This window comes from Clarias gariepinus, chromosome 18, assembly GCF_024256425.1.
Source record: "Clarias gariepinus isolate MV-2021 ecotype Netherlands chromosome 18, CGAR_prim_01v2, whole genome shotgun sequence".
NCBI lineage: Eukaryota > Metazoa > Chordata > Actinopteri > Siluriformes > Clariidae > Clarias > Clarias gariepinus.
Genome location: NC_071117.1, coordinates 25,297,786 through 25,314,608, shown reverse-complemented (window position 1 = coordinate 25,314,608; position 16,823 = coordinate 25,297,786). Strand labels below are relative to the sequence as shown.

At 37.4% G+C, this 16,823-nt stretch overlaps 1 protein-coding gene across 2 annotated transcripts; it reads left to right on the top strand.

Annotated features, from left to right (window-relative positions):
- The first annotated feature begins 2,153 nt into the window (after positions 1–2,153).
- Positions 2,154–7,096, top strand: pcnp (PEST proteolytic signal containing nuclear protein). Of its 2 annotated transcripts, none has more exons than XM_053477697.1 (5): positions 2,154–2,223; positions 3,964–4,163; positions 4,428–4,496; positions 4,582–4,637; positions 6,551–7,096. In XM_053477697.1, exons 1-5 carry the CDS (start codon positions 2,181–2,183, stop codon positions 6,657–6,659), a joined length of 477 nt encoding a protein of 158 aa, XP_053333672.1. In that variant the 5' UTR covers positions 2,154–2,180; the 3' UTR covers positions 6,660–7,096. The 2 variants fall into 2 exon arrangements, with proteins under 2 accessions (XP_053333672.1, XP_053333671.1); XM_053477696.1 differs by having other exon boundaries at positions 3,961–4,163.
- The last annotated feature ends 9,727 nt before the right edge of the window (positions 7,097–16,823 follow it).

Here is a 16,823-nt window from a genome sequence, read left to right as displayed (position 1 = left end):
CTTGACAGTTCTTCAGAAAATGGTCACTGACACCCTCCACGAGAAAGTCGCCAATGTTCGTCATTGAAAGGGCTGGCTGTATCAAAGCATATTCATGAAAAGTGGACTGGAAAAAAACATGTGATAGGAAAAGGTACATAAGCAACAGGATGACTGCAGGAGTAAGATTGTCAAGAAAATTTGATTCATGACTTTGGTAGAGCTTCACAAAGAGTGGAGTGATGGCGGAGTCAGTACATCAAGAGCCATCATGCATATAGATGTCTTCAGAAACGGGCTACAACTGTTGCATTCCTAGTATAAATCCACTCTTGAACTAAAGACATTGTCTGCAGCGTCTTACCTTGGCAATGGAGAAAAATAATTAGACTGTTGCTCAGTGGTCCACTGTCCTCTTTCCAGATGAATGTACATTTTTTATTTCATTTGGAAATAACAAACTTTAACCCTAACCCAAGGTCTCACAGTTAGAGTGAGAGGCACAGAATGCAAGGCACAGAATGCAAGTTGCAAGTTGCAAGTTCTGTGTAGAGTTTCCATAGTAGACGATAATTAGGGATGCAATGACATCTGCTGGTGTTGTTCTGTGTTTTATCAAGTCCAAAGTCAACACAACTGTCTACCAGGAGATTTTAGAGAACTTCAATTCAATCATTTATCTTCTGCACTACTTATCCTGTTTGCATGAGGCAGAGTACACCTTACTTTACTAGTACTACATAGATTTTTTTTTCTTGGTATTTTGGTCTGTTCATGGGCAATTTGGAAATGCCAATTATATTAATAGACTGTGAAGGAAACTGGGGTAATCCGCCAAGCACAGGGACCCGAGGAGAGATTTGCACCCTTGATCTTGGAGGTGCAAAGACACAGTGATAACCATTAAGCAAAGCAGCTTTACAGAATAAAAGAATATGGAAATGAGTGTGGGGAAATATATATACTGTATACTGCCGACAGTGCCAAAACTACCAGGTTTGCTGAAGGCTGCTATTATAGCAACCTGGTCTTCAATAAAGCCTTAACAGAGCAACAGGCTGATTGCCTCCATGCCATATTGATGCAGTAATTTATGATAAAGTAGTTCTATGTGAATTATTTCTGTATTATAATAATTTTCTGTATTGTAAATCTTGTTCAATTGATTTTAGGTGACTTGGTGGTTAGCATTGTTGCCTTGCACCTCCAGGGTCCAGGTTCGATTCCCGGCCAGGTTTGATTGCACATTGCATTCACAAAAGAAAAAAAATCTCAGGAATTATGTCATATTTATGACTTACTATCTCATAATTATGACTTAATATCTCATAATTATGAGATGAGGATGTCATAATTATGAGATAGTAAGTCATAATTATGAGATGAGGATGTCATAATTATGGGATATTTATGACATAAGTCCCGTGTTTGTTTGTTTTTTATTGTGGAATGCAATGCGCTTTCGTACAATACAACAATAATACAAGAAAAATAAAATAGAGGAAAGATTTAAACTAACACACTATAACTGTTATTTAGTACACTGTGGTATGTAAAAGTCATCATATTGAACTATCGCAAATCCAAAAAATGTATAACCTGCTTTATAAAATTCTACTTCTTAGTCTTTCGTCTGTTCCCTTTCAGGGGTCGCCACAGCGAATCATCTGCCTCCATCTAACCCTATCCTCTGCATCCTCTTCTCTCACACCAACTAACTTCATGTCCTCTCTCACTGCATCCATAAATCTCCTCTTTGGTCCTACTCTAGACCTCCTGCCTGGCAGTTCAAACCTCAGCATCCTTCTACCGATATATACGGTGGAATGAGAACCTCAACATCTTCAACTCTGCCTCCTGTCTTTTCTTCAGTGCCACTGTCTCTAAGCCGTAGAGCATCGCTGGTCTCACCTGCTTTATAAACGTATAAACTATATAAACGTATTATATAAGACATATTCTCTTTATAAACATATTATAAACTTTTGTAATAATAATAATAATAATAATAATTTCAGATTTTAGTGTGGATTTCAGATTTTTAAACTTGTGGTTTGAATTTACAACATCTACAGTATATTTTATAATTTCTGATAAAACAGCTGAATGTGAAAACGAAACGCTTTTCTTAACGCGCAACGAGAGTTTGTCCCTGTTCGACACCCGTACGCGTATCCATTTCCGGAAAGTTGGTCACTACAATGGCGACTGTGCAGCACCGCGGCGAAGGGCCTCGGGCTGGAGGTGAAATAATCAACGCTAATTGTTATTGTAGTAGACGTTATGTTGTAGATTTTAAACTTCATTTGAATAATCGTTAACGTTATATGAGCTGCCATGAATAATGCACAAATTAGAGAAGATTATCGCAAGCTGCAAAGTTAGCCTAACGAGCTAGCCTGCTAACTAGCTGTGGGTGTTGTTTTGGGGATGGGGTTAGACAAACAGGGTTATATTGTTAAACCTTACAAAAATTCATTTTAATGGTTGCATTTACGTTTAAATATTGTAGAATATTCAGTCGAGGTTTGCATTTTTTTTATTACAGCAAATGATTTAGTTTTTAACTTACCTGTTCATTTTTGCACTCGAGCTAAGAGGCTAATGTAGCTGAACTGATAGTGAGAGTAACGTTATATACACAGAGTCATCAGTTTAGCATCACGTAACCTGCATGTCTAAAACATCATGTTTATCAATCAGTTCCTTAACACATCTTATACCACAGAGGTTTGCCAGTCGATGGGTAAAGAGTTTGTCGAAATAGATAAAATGTTAGCGTTAAGAATAATCTACTGATCTTTAATGTAATCAGTCATATTATTATTATCTCAGGTTGAAGCCCACGTACGTGTCTGTGTGTCTTTCTGTACATCAGAACTCTGTCTAACTTATTAATACAAAGAAATCACATTCTGTAAAGTTGAGTAACTTGAATATCTTACACCTTGTTTGCGTTAAGTTGGACTTTTTTGGTCGTTACACAAATACACTCCCTGTTCGGTAATCGGAGAGTGAATCACAGATGAGAAAATCTAAATATTAGATCAGGAAAAAGATGAATTTTCGTCTTAAATGACTCCAGCATGTAAAAAAAATACTTGTACCACTTCAACGCTGTTATTTCAGCATAAGTGAAAATATGAACTAATCCCAGTAAAAATATTCTGTTTAGCTTTTCTAATTAATATTCATTGGTGCAGGTGTTTGTTTACATTAGAGCTTATTTTAAAGTGGATGATTAAATCTGCGACATAAATGTTCATAACATCGCTTTTACTCAACATTTTGATTTCACTTATGGTGCAGGTTAAACTTTAGGCAGATGTCTTAAGTACTGCAAAAGTTTTGTCCAGCCAGTTTTGCGTGATGTGACAAAATTTGTGAATGAATTCTGTCCAGCGGTTGATTTAAGATGCTGTCAGAACCCGCGGTTTATAATCTGCCATGTGACAGCTCATAACATCGCCTTTACTTAACATTTTCATTTTTAGGGTGCAAGTTTAACTTTAGCCAAATACCTGACAAAGACAACGGACTGGCAAAGTTTCGTTAAATTCTGTCCAGGCAGTGACAGTCAGCGTGATGCCGTAACGAAATCTGTCTAGACAGACCGAGACATTTTTCTGAGACTGGTTTCTGGAAAATTAAAAGATATTATTGACCAATGTACAAACAAATTTTTTATTTTGATGCATTTACAGTTAACGTGCCTGTAATATTGCATGCAACAGTCTTCAGCAGCCCTGTGGTATAATATGGACACTTTCTCTGAGAGGGATCACCCTGGGTACAATGTAAGCATAAAGATGTAGCCGGTTAGATTAGCTCAGTGAGCTGATGGAGGTGGATAGACGAGTAGAAGTTGAGCCTCTCTTCTGAGCAGGTCCTCCTGACGTCCCTCATCTTTCAGGTAACTGTAGCTCTCCTTTGGCCACCACGGCTACAGTTGCTCACCTTGGTAAGTTGTTTCGCCTCCAGCAGGAGCGGAGGAGAAGGCAAACCGTGGGAAAAGTAACACTGTCTCCAACAGCCCTGGAGAAGGAGGAGAAGGAGGGGGTCTGGGGAAACGGTCAGCCAGCAAGGATGAGCTCCAGAACCAGCCGGCGCCTCCTAAAATCCCCAAACCGGGCATCAGTAGCACTAAGAAGGCTGCTCCTATTTCCATCAAGCTAGGAGCTAGTGTGAGTAGTGCAAATAATAACAACAGTAAAAATGCTTGTTAACTAACCCAACATTCGATTTTCAAAGTCTTTCTTAAATATTGATCTTCTGTTTATTCCTGCATTCACCAAAAATTTCACTACACGTCCACGTTGATTTAAGATTTGACTTAACATTCCACTGCTAGCTAGCTAGCTGCCATTAGAAAACGCATGACTAGCAATTTTCATTTCTAGCTCCTTGTTTTCCGGATGTTTCTCTGAAGCCTGTCGATTTTTTTCCAGAAACCGAAAGAAGTGCCGCCTCCTATACCCACCAAAAAACCCGCGTTCGTTTTCGATGACGACGACGACGTGAGTAATTTAGTCTCAAATGCAGAAAGATGTCATGAGATTCGCATAAATTGTTAATGTAATATTTTTCTGTCTGGCCTCATAGAGTGAACCAGAGGAGATGCCTCCAGAGGCAAAGATGAGGATGAAGAACATTGGAAGGTTTGACTTGTTTATTTATGTCTCTATTTATTTATATACAGGGGTTGGACAAGGAAACTGAGACGCCTGTTTTAGACCTCAATAATTCATTAGTATGGTGTTGGGCCTCTTTTTGTGGCAAATGCAGCATCATTTCGTCTTGGGAATGTCAGATACAAGTCCTACACAGTTGCCAGAGGGCTTTTGAGCCATTCTTTTTGCAGAATAGTGGGCGGGTCACTACATAATGCTGGTGGAGGAAACCGTTTCCTAACTCGCTCCTCCAAAACACCTAAAGTAGCTCAATAATATTTTGATCTGGTGACTGTGCTGGCCATGGGAGATGTTCAACTTCACTTTCATGTTTACCAACCACTCTGTCACCAGTCTTGCTGTGTGTATTGGTACATTATCATCTTGATACACGGCACCGCCTTCAGGATACAATATATAAACCATTGGGTGCACATGGTGCTTCAGAATGGTTCGGTAGTCCTTGGCAGTGATGTACAAGTCTAGTACAAGTATTGGACCTAGGGAATGCCATGATATTGCAGCCCAAACCATCACTGATCCACACCTATGCTTCACTCTGGGCATGCAACAGTCTTGGGTGGTACGCTTTTTTGGGGTTTCTCCACACCGTAACTGTGTGGATGTGGGAAAGACAGTGAAGGTGGACTCATCAGAGAACATCATGTTTCACATTGTCCACAGCCCAAGATTTTCGCTGTTGGCACCATTGAAACCAACGTTTGGCATTGGCACGAGTGACCAAAGGTTTGGCTTTAGCAGCTCGGCCATGTACATTGACCCTGTGGAGCTCAACAGGAGAGTTGAGGTGCACATTTAATTCTGTTTTGTGAGTTGGGCAGCTGTGGTTTTATGTTTTTTGGATACAATCCAGGTTAGCACTTCCTCTTCCGTCCACAGTTACTCCTGTTGGATGTGGTTCGTTCTTCTTGGTGGTATGCTGACATTTCCCTGGATATCTTATCTCTTGATACATCACAAAGACTTGCTGTTTTGGTCACAGATGCGCCAGCGAGACGCGCACCAACAATTTGTCCTCTTTTGAACTCTGATATGTCACCCATAATGTTGTGTGCATTGCAATATTTTTCCTACCAAAACAGTGCTACCAAAATTACTCTGCTAATTAAACCTTCACACACTGATCTTACTGGTGTAATGTGCAATCAATGAAGATTGGCCACCAGGCTGGTCAAATTTTGTCATGAAACCTCCAACACTGATTTGGCCAGTGTTTCAGTTTCATTGTCCAACCCCTGTATATATATATATAGCTGGCAGTATGGGCCGAGTTGATTTCTTAGGAGACGGACAATGTTAATGACATCGTGTTCCCAAAAGCAGTCCACCGTTCAGGATTGTTTGAATTTCATATTCGATTTGAGCCTCAGCCCGCAGTCTGAAAGCAGGCTTGAAGACCTTATCTGTAGGGAGTCAAATAAATTTTGTGTAAATTTACCTCTAGGTGGCGCCATAGTTAAAAATCAGTAAACCTGCTCAAAACTTTCGAACCATTTTAAGGACAGTTAAGATTTCTATATTTTATTCCCACGTCTTTCTAGTCAAACAAATTTGAAACAGGAAGTCAGTTATTTTAAAATTTTATTTTATTATTATTTTTTTTTTGGTTGTTCTACAAATTTTGTCAAGTCACTGCACAATTTGGGTCACAGCATTGTGAAGGAATGTAATGGCTAAATTGTGAAATTTCTCACGGAGACAAGATTTTAGTTCATGCGCAGTTTAAGAGGTCAAATCTTGCAGGTGTATATGCTTAGTTGAACGTTGCATTTAATATACATAAAATGATGTAGAAATAAACGCTCAAAGCAGAAACATAAGTTTACATCACTATGCATATTTAACAGGTCAAAGAAAATAATTGTGCTGTGTTATCACAGGGACACCCCGACTTCAGCTGGGCCCAACTCCTTCAACAAAGGCAAGCAAGGATTCTCCGACCACCAGAAGCTCTGGGAGAGGAAGCTCAAAGCGCAGACGGACCAATAACTCCAGCCGTTCTGACTCTTTCGACAGACTTTACTTTTTGTAAAATATACATGTACATACGTGATGAGGCTTTCCCACTCTGGCGCCACTTTTTATCCTGTGTGTGATTGTTGTGATTTTTATTTTTTGTTTTTCGTTTTCCTTAACCACAGAATCATGGCCTTTCATTAACTGATGTGGACGGCTCTGACAGTGATTCATATATATTTTTTCCAGATGTACCACAGTTAGCTTATTTGATCTATAGTAGTACAAAATACTGATTAGTCAGATATTATTATTATTATTAGCAATAAGGAAATAGATTATAAAACATAGAGTTCCTGAAGCTGGTCAGATGTGTGGCGTCAACAAACTATATATAGAGTGAGAGTATGCGTTCTATTTGTTGTGTGATGGTTCTTTAGGGAAAGAGAATTAAATCTAACTGATGAGATAAGTCTGGGATTTGTTTGTCACTTGATTTCACCTTTAAATAGGGTCCTGTGTTTGGTGTATATTAGGAGTACCTCTGATTGGTAGGCTGAAGCTTGGCTTTGTACGAACACACAAAAACTATCATCATCCAAAAAAAAAGACATTATTCAATAGCACACAGTAAATTTAGCACAGATAGCACGAGTAACCTAATAACTGTAATGTAAATGTTATGTAAACATGCATTTAAACGTATAGGGGTATACTGTTAAATTATCCTTGAATGCGTCAGTCACATTATTCCGCGAACCAAACCGCGAGGTTTCGTTCGATATTGGTCACGTGACTCTCAGGGAACTGATACACACCTTGAAGTAAGGCTTCATTTGGACACGCCCCCCTCCTACTCGAGCTTCTGTGTCATAGTAAAATTGCTACATTTTACTCTGTCTCAGTGGCTCGCCTTTTTAAGAGCATCTCTTAATTGAGGCCTAATGAGTTGGCACAAGTTATCTATAAAAATGTAAGAAAATGCTTAATAAATGAAAGCGTTATGTTTTGAAAATATATGAAATGTATTTATGCTGTAATGTGGCAACACTGGGCTAACAAAAATGTAACCCAGTATTTTAGATAAATCAATATAACTTTGTATACATAACATTATAACCTGCTTAATATTGAGTAGATCTGTGATCCACTGTGTGTTCTGACACCTTTTTATAAAAGCCAGCATTATCCTTGGCGGCACTGGTGTAGTGGTTAGCACTGTCGCCTTGCACCTCCAGGGTCCGAGTCTGTTTTTTGTTTCTTGGGCCACTTTCGGTAGGTTCTGCCCACTGCAAACCATGAATATCTCACATTACTGGGGGAAAAAGACACAGTGTAATCAATTTTTTACCCACCTTAAATAATTAATACAGACAGCATGAAGGCAGAATTGAAAAATATATATTATAAAGATGTTGAGACTGTCTGCATATTCAAAATTCAAATTTTATTATTCAATTTCATACACAGTACGATATGCAGTGAAATGCTTAGACAACTGCTCATGACCTAAAAATAGAAGACTATGAATAGTCATAGGAAATAAATATGAAAATTAAAATAAAGGGTAAATAAAACTAGGAAAGAATAAAATAAAATATAAAAATTAAAGTAAAAAAAAAATAACTGTACAACAAAAATACACAACATAGAAAATATTTGAAGAATGTATGAAGAAATATAGAACAATAAGAGCAGATGAACGGGTAGGTATATATTTATGTAATTTTTGTGTGGAATGGAGTTAGAATAAATGGTAATGTCCAGCGTTTGTGCAATCCACATATTTAAAGTTTTCCCGACCTCTACAGAGAGAACAGTCCATTGTTGGGATGGCTGAGGTCCTTCGTGATCTTCCTGGCCTTGTTCCAGCACCGCCTGCTGTAGATCGAGTGCAGGTCAGGGAGCTCGGTGCGGATGATGCGCTCAGCTGATCGCACCACCCTCTGTAGAGCTCGTCTGTCCTGCATGGGGCTGTTCCCGAACCAGGTTGAGATGTTTCACAACATGTTTCACAACAATCTAATAGTTCACTGAACTTAAACATTTCATTATTTAGAAGTTAGCTCTTCTCAGTTCAGTCAATGTGTGTAGGCTGCAATCGTGCTGAAATTTTTATTTTTACTTAAAAAAATGTATTATTACAATCACCATAAAATTATTATTGTTAACAAATAAAATTAATTCTGAGACATACAACAATCTGGTACAATATAAAACTTACAAAGAAAAGAAGCAAACAAACAAACAAACACAAATACAATGAAATGTTAATGAACTACATTAGTTAAAAGAAGATAACTGCAGTGACTTAAACAACCATGTCAGAAGATATATTCTGTGGTTGTGGCAAAGATGTTACTCTGTTTCAAAAGGGTAAATATTAATCAAAGACAAGAACTAGGTAGAGTGCTGAAACTACTGAAATTATTAAAACCCTGGAAGGATAGTGGTGAACCATCAGCTTCGAGGACGAAAAATGCATTTAAAAAAAAATAATTTGTTGGGTGTACTTAAAAAAATCATCGTTACAACTTGCATTAATCTTTTTAAGTTATGCCAACTCTGGCATAATTGAGTAAATCCAACATGTAATTTTAAATAAGAGTAATGTAACAGTTTAAGTACAACCAACATGATTTGATTTTACCTCTACAAACAAGTTGAACCAACTCAATATTAATTAAAATGTTTTGACAATATTAAGGTGTCACACTCTTCCATTTAAGTTACTCAAACTTTTTTTTTTTTACATATATACTACTTATAAATATGCATGCAAATTGTTACGATTATTTTATTTAGTATTAGTAACTTAAATAATCACAATTGAATCACAGTCATTTCACTTCCAACTAATAACATTTTTATTATAAATCCTTAAAAAACAAAAAAAAGGTTATGTTCCTACTATGAATCCCTATAAACCTATGAACTTAAAACTTTGATAAGTGTTAAATTTTAATGTTTTATGGTTTATTTCAATGTGTCTGTATTTTCAATTCAATTCAATTTTATTTTTATAGTGCTTTTAACAATTGTCATTGTCCCAAAGCAGCTTTACACAATCAAAATAATAATTTAAGGTTGTATGTAATGTAAATGTGTATGAATCAAAATGGTCAGATAGTCCCTGGTGAGCAAGCCAAGGGCGACATTGGCAAGGAAAACCTCCCTGAGATGGTAATTGATGTTAATATGGAGTCCAGATAGTTATTGAAAACTCAGGTAGACTTGTATGAAGTTCCAGTCCTAAACTATCGAATGGTCAAGTCCTCAGAGAAACAGCTGCCAACACCAGTCGAGGCCAGAACCATCTTCTAGGTAGAGAGAATCTTCCCCAGACACGTGACGCATCCCAAAGAGATACACGGGGCATCCATGTGACAAGATCTCCAACCAGAAGCGGGGCACCAGGATGGGTCAGACAGGTCCGGAGGGCAGAGGGAGTCTGGATCACTGGCAGCTCAGGAACGACATGTGTAGCTCAACAGAGAGAGGGAAAGAGAAAGAGGGGAAGAGAGAAGGAGAGGGGAGAGCAGGAGAGGAGAGATAACAGTTAGGTATGGTCACAGTCACATAATGTATAATGTGAATGTATATTTAGAGCCAGAGGGAAACACAGACCTGAGGGCTCCCTGAGACATAAAGCAAACTTACCATCAACAAACCTGAGTCATCAATGAGAGTGGGGAAGACAGCATCTAAACATACCAGTTCAGACAAATCTATTCATAAAAATGCTTGATTAAATAAATAGGTTTTTAGCCTAGACTTAAATACTGAGACTGTCTAAGTCCCAGACATTAATTGAAAGACTATTCCATACCTTTGGGGATTTGTAAGAAAAGCTCTGCCCCCTGCTGTAGTTTTTATAATACGTGGTACTGACAAGCAGCCTGCATCCTATGATCAAAATAGGCGTGGTTGATTGTAAGACACTAGCAGTTCACTCAGATACAGAGGCAGGAGACCATTTAATGGCTTTATACGTCAATTGTAGTATTTTAAAATCAATGCGAAATTTCACAGGGAGCCAATGGAGTGTGGATAAGATAGGGGTGATGTGCTTATATTTTCTGGTTCTAGTGAGGACTCTCGCTGCTGCATTCTGGACTAACTGAAGCTCGTTTATGCATCTAGCTGAACAACTAGACAGTAAGGCGTTACAATAGTCCAACCTAAAGGTGATAAAAGCATGAACTAGTTATTCTGCATCGTTTAGTGACAATATATTTCTTATCTTGGCAATATTTCTGAGATGAAAGAATCCTATTCTGGTAATATTATCAACATGTGCTTCAAATTAAAGGCTGGGTTCTATAATCACACCAAGGCCTTTCACTGTTGCACTGTGGAACAGAAAGGCCATTTAAAGTTACAGTGTGATCAGAAAGCTTGCTTCTAGCTGCTTGTGGTCATATGACTAGAACTTCTGTATTATCCGGATTAAGCAGAAGGAAGTCAATTAACATCCAATCTCTTATGTCCTGCACACATTGCTCAACTTTAGTAAACTGTTTTTTTTTTTTGTTGTTGTTGTCTGGTTTTGCCAAGACATATACACATACACAGTATGATATGCAGTGAAATGTTTTAATTCTTCACATATCCCAGTTTGTTGTTGGTAGGGGGGGTCAAAGCCCAGGGTCAGTCAATTTACAGCGCCCCTGGAGCAGACAGGGCGCTGTTAGACCTTGCTCAAGGGCCCAACAGCGACAACCTGGGGAAAGGGGTTCAAACCGCTGATCTTCCGATCCGTAACTCAGAGCCTTAACACACTGAGCCACCACTGCACCCTCCCAGAGGAAGCATGTAAAGAGAAAAAAGCAGTGGGCCTCAAATTTAACCATGTGGAACACCAAACTCCACTCGAGAACGTGCAGAATGGTCACCATTTAAATCGACAAACTGATAACGATCAGTCAAATAGGATCTGAGCCACGAGAGGGCCGTTCCCTTAATTTTTACTACATTTTCTAATCTGTAAAGAAGAATACTATGAGCAATAGTGTAAAAAGCTGCACTGAGGTCAAGTAACTCAAGTATAGTGACACAACCCTGATCAGAAGCCAATAGGAGGTTATTTACTTTAACAAGTGCTGTCTCTATGCTGTGATGAGGCCTAAATCCTGACTGATACAGTTAATTTATGCTATTCCTATGTAGATATGGATATCGCTGCTGTGCTACTATTTTTTCCAGAATCTTAGAGATAAAGAGGAGGTTTGATATTGGCCTGTACTTGGACAGCTGACAGGGGTCAAAGTCAAATTTCTTAACTGCTAATTTAAAGAATTTGGGAACATACCCACTGCTGAGTAAAAAGTTAATTATTATTGCTGGTACTATCTGCCTGAGAAAATGTGTCGGTATAGGATCTAATACACAGGTTGATGATTTTGAAGAAGAGATGAGTGAAATTAGTTTAATCTCTTCAAGGGGAGTAAAGTATTCTAGGTTCTAATGTGGTGTGGTTAGTTTATCATCTGTATCACTTAAATTGTCTGGTTTCAAAGCCTGAATTTTCAGCAAAATATTTATGATTTTGTTATTGAAAAAGTTCATGAAGTTCTTACTACTGTACATGTATGTTGTTGTTGTAGAGATTTTTGCTGTGGTTTTGTTTCTAGTTAATTTAGCTACAGTATTAATAAAAGTCTGGGATTATTTTTGTTATTTTCTATATGAGTGGAGAGATACAGTGATCTAGCATCACTGAGAGTTTTTTTTTATAGTTCAGGATGCTCTTCTTCCATGCTATACATTATCTAAGTTATAACAAAATGTTGACTCTAAATATTCAGTCGCCTGATCGAGTTCTGTAAAGTCAGATGGCGCTCCAATTAAAGTTGATAACTCTGGGAGATTATTGATAAAGCTCTGTGTGGTAGTTGATGTGAATGTACATTTATTGTGGTAGTTCGGCGCTGTGCGTACATTATTACTATGACACACTTTAATCGAGACAAGACAGTGAACTGAGATAACTTCAGGTATTGTGGTTATATTTCTTATATTTAATCCGAAAGAAATTATTAATTCTAAAGTGTGATCTGGGTCCTACTACACACTGATTCACTCCTACTGAGTCCAGTATGGACACAAATGCTGTTCTCAGAGGGTCTTCTGGATTCTCAAAAAGAATATTAAAGTCTCCAGCAATTAACGCTTTGTCTACAGAAATGACGAAGTTTGAGAGGAAATCTGCAAATTCATATAGAAATTCAGAGTACAGCCCTGGAGGTCTGTAAATGATAATTAGTGGGATAGACTGAGCTGACTTCATATTTGTAGCTGGGTCATTGACGGATAAGACTTTTTAATAGGCCAATTTTAAAATACCAAAAATATGGATATGTTTGGCCATTTTCTAAACATTTGGAATGTAGTATACACATTCCTTTATAAAGAAAAGTAAAAAAAATTGACATTTTAATGTTTTTACACTTTTATTTTATAATACATAGCCTTAAAAAAGTCATCTGGGGCGACCGTAATATATCTCAAAATTCTCATAGATAAACTGATGAAGAAAGATAAACTTTAGTCCCCTTTCATTTTATAAAAAACCATTATTTCACAAGTTTATTCTATAATATCAGAGTCTCCCTTATTATCCAGTTACAATACTGATTTTTACTTCAAAAGCAAAAAAACTGAATTAGCATTTATACAGATATTACACATTCAACAACAGATTGATTAACCACTGATTAATATTTGAGGCTAAACTGATGGATATTTGGTTATGAATTTAGTGTAATTATTGCCATTTGTTGGTTACCCCACATGACATATGGTCGCCCCAAATGATAAGAAAACCACAGGTATAAAAATTTCAGTTAAAATGTACACAAGAGAGTTCAAGACGAAAAAAAAGTTAACTCTTTTTATTCGAATAACATTTCAACATTTAAATATAACAAATCAGAAGGACATTAACATTTAAAATTATATAATTTTTATTGCAACACACATTAAATGCTTAAAGAACTTAAGAAGCTGAGTAAAGAATCTCTTTTTTGGAACCTTTTTGATTTATTGGACAGGGATGAACACTACTTGCATCTCAATTAACCTTTCAACATTGAAATATCACAAATAATAAGTATCTTTTTCTGGCCCTTTCCTTTTCTTTTCTCATTGTAAGAAAATATTTCATTCTTGTAATTTGTTGTTGTGTTTATTTCATTTCAATTTGTTAGTTAAGCATTATACATTTAGTCCATTAAGTTTATTAGTTTAAGCACTTAGTATTATACTCGTAAGTTGTATTGTGACATCATTTCATAAGTTGTTCTGTGACATCATTCCACAGTTGTGTAGCTGCATGTCTATCACGAAGGATACAGAAAGGTTTTTGCAAAACAAAACTTTTGACCGTGAGACTGTGAGGTAAAGGATACAGTAAAATAAGTTGTTGTAAGTGTAATCTACCGAAGCTACAGAACACAGCAATCGACTTGTCGTGACTACAATGGATTTATGCAATAAACTGTAACAACTGTTGTACTTTGATGTTGAGATACTCTGCTCTTGCTGCAGGGTCGGAGTTGACTTTCTGTCTATGACGAGCAGTCTTCTCTTTGCTTGTTAATCGTGCCATCTAGGAAATAGGTATTATAGGTTAAAACTTGTTTTAAATGACTAATACATGTATAGTCAGATAAATAGAATGTCATTGTGTATTTTTTTAAAAAAATCTTTTTTTACATTTTTCCTGTAGGATTGTACTACAACAAAAAAATAAATGTTTCTCCCTATAAAAGGAATGGAAAATGGCTGAATTTAGAAAAAAAAAAGATAAAATATACAAATAATTATACTTAAACAATTAACTCTATGTATATAATTGATGTATAGAATATGAAAACTACAAATATAGGACATATATCTATCATTTAAAACATTCAGCAGTGGTCGCCCCACATGATACTCGGTCGCCCCACATGATGTTTTCAAGTTTACTCAAGTATAACAGGCTAATAGTTAGCCTCAGAAACCAAACTAGCTTCTTCTAGTGACAAAGCACTATCAAATTTATCATCAAAATATAGATTTGTGGAAAAAAATTATAATTCACAGTTTTGGGGTGGTCGCCCCACATGATGACCAAACGTGACTACGACATTACACTATATGAGAGAGACTGATTTACTATACAGTTGTTCCCAGGGGGTCTTCACTTGTGTCTGGCTGATGCAGTATCCCATCCTTGAGATGGTTTTCAAAATTAAGGTCCCAAAATTGTGGTTTGTTGATGGTCGCCCCGGATGAAATGGATAGAATCAACAACATTCGGACAACATTCGTTTGTATATCATGATAAAAATATATGAGCAAATGCTTTATAGTTTTGTCAATGGATGTAAAACATGTTTAAAATTATGCCAACTAGGAAAAGAGATATATTTAAGTTGATTTTAAATGTTTTTAAACCAGTTGTCCTAACTAAAGTCAAGGCCGGACGGTCGCCCCATATGATGTTTTGGTACTTCGGATAGCAGAAAAATGATGAAAAACTTAAAAATTTGGAGAAGTTAGAGTGGTTTAGTAGGTAAAGAAGGTATAACAAGTAGATGAGAAATTTTGATGTATTTTTTATTTTTTTCTGCAAAATAAAATTAACCCGGACAGAAAAAGGGGGCGTCACGTCATTGACCCAGCTACACTTTTTATGTTACGATAGAGAACTTCAAATGCATTAAATTTGAGTTCGTGTTTTATCATGGTAAATAACTGCGACGCCTCCTCCTCTACCAGTGAGCTAAGGCTGGTATATGTAGCTGTATGCAGGAGAACTAGCTTCATTTAAAGCTACATACTCATTCTCTTCAATCCAGGTTTCTGTTAAACATAATTTATTAAACTCTTGGTCTCGCCCCGCTGTGAGGGCTCTAGTGCCGGAGTCGGGGGGCTGGTTATCTCTGCCTGCGACACATAGACTTTCTGCTATGGGAATAACACTGCTTTCGCACTTTCTAACCCTCTCTAAAGTCTGGATGCGCTCCTCTAACCCTAATATCTTCTCCATTTGAGTGCTCACTAACACACACCTATCACAAATAAAGTTATCGCTAATGACAGAGGAAGAATGTCTAAACATCCTGCACACTAAACACAGAACAAGCTGAAAGGTAGACATAAAAACGTACCTCTGTGTCAGCATTTTAATTGTTTGGGGATGGTTTCAGTTTGTTGTTCTTAGATGAGAAGATACGCGCGTTCTTCGAAAAAGTGCAAAAAACGGAAAAAGGCAAAAGTCTACTAGTATTAGAATGAAAAACTAGTTAATTTAAACGCTGATACAAACAAATGAGGAACTTTTACGGTAACAATACGAAAACAGGAAATTTTCTATTTTTTTAGAAAATGATCTGGCATACGTGAAAAAACTGGGAAAATAATATTTGGTACTTATGAGCCTCAAAGCAAATGCGATTGGCTTGCTTGAATACTTGATACTATGGAGTAGTGTCTTTCTAGCTCGTGTCCAGGTCTATTTACAGCAGCATATATATGTACACACATTACACAGAAGAGGGTAAGGATATTGCAAGTACGGTGTGTAGAACAGCAGCTGTATGAATAGAACATGGAGTATGAAATTAAATTATGTGTCTGACAGCAGCAGTGTTATTTTTTTTATGTTTTAAAGTGCAAAGTTTGTCTTTATTCATGTGTAAACCAGAACCAGCAATGTGCAATTATGTGAGTCATGTACAAATGTTCAATCTACTGAATAATGTAATGTGCTCCAACACAGATGAGAAGGAAGCAAGGCATTCCAATCAGTTGAGTCCTATAACCATCCAACCCACACACAGCTTGGCACAGGTTTTATTCCAGGTGCTCTTCCTGACACAAGCACTGAATGCAGAGACTGGGTAGCATGGAGTGTGGGAACCCACTAACGGCAGCGCTCGGACCCGAACCCACAAAAAAAATTAATAAAAAACCTCGCTAATGTATATTGGGCTTCTGTCTGCTTTTTAAAACATGGTGGGGAGTGTAGATCAGGGTCTGTAGGGCTGCCTATTGGTCCGGAAAAGCAGCCCAGGCAAGGAGTGTCCGGGAGATGACAGCTGGGAGGAGCCGGTTTGGTCGAGCACAAGAGGTGCTGTAAAGGAAACTCGCAAGAGCCGTTTGCCCACGCATGCCCACTCTGCCCGCTGCCACCGCTCACCAGTCTGT

Coding starts and splice junctions, on each gene's coding strand:
- pcnp (XM_053477696.1), top strand. CDS start 2,181: ATGGCGACTGTGCAGCACCGCGGCGAAGGGCCTCGGGCTGGAG. Junction 4,497..4,581: donor TTTTCGATGACGACGACGAC/GTGAGTAATTTA, acceptor CTGGCCTCATAG/AGTGAACCAGAGGAGATGCC. Junction 4,638..6,550: donor AGGATGAAGAACATTGGAAG/GTTTGACTTGTT, acceptor GTGTTATCACAG/GGACACCCCGACTTCAGCTG.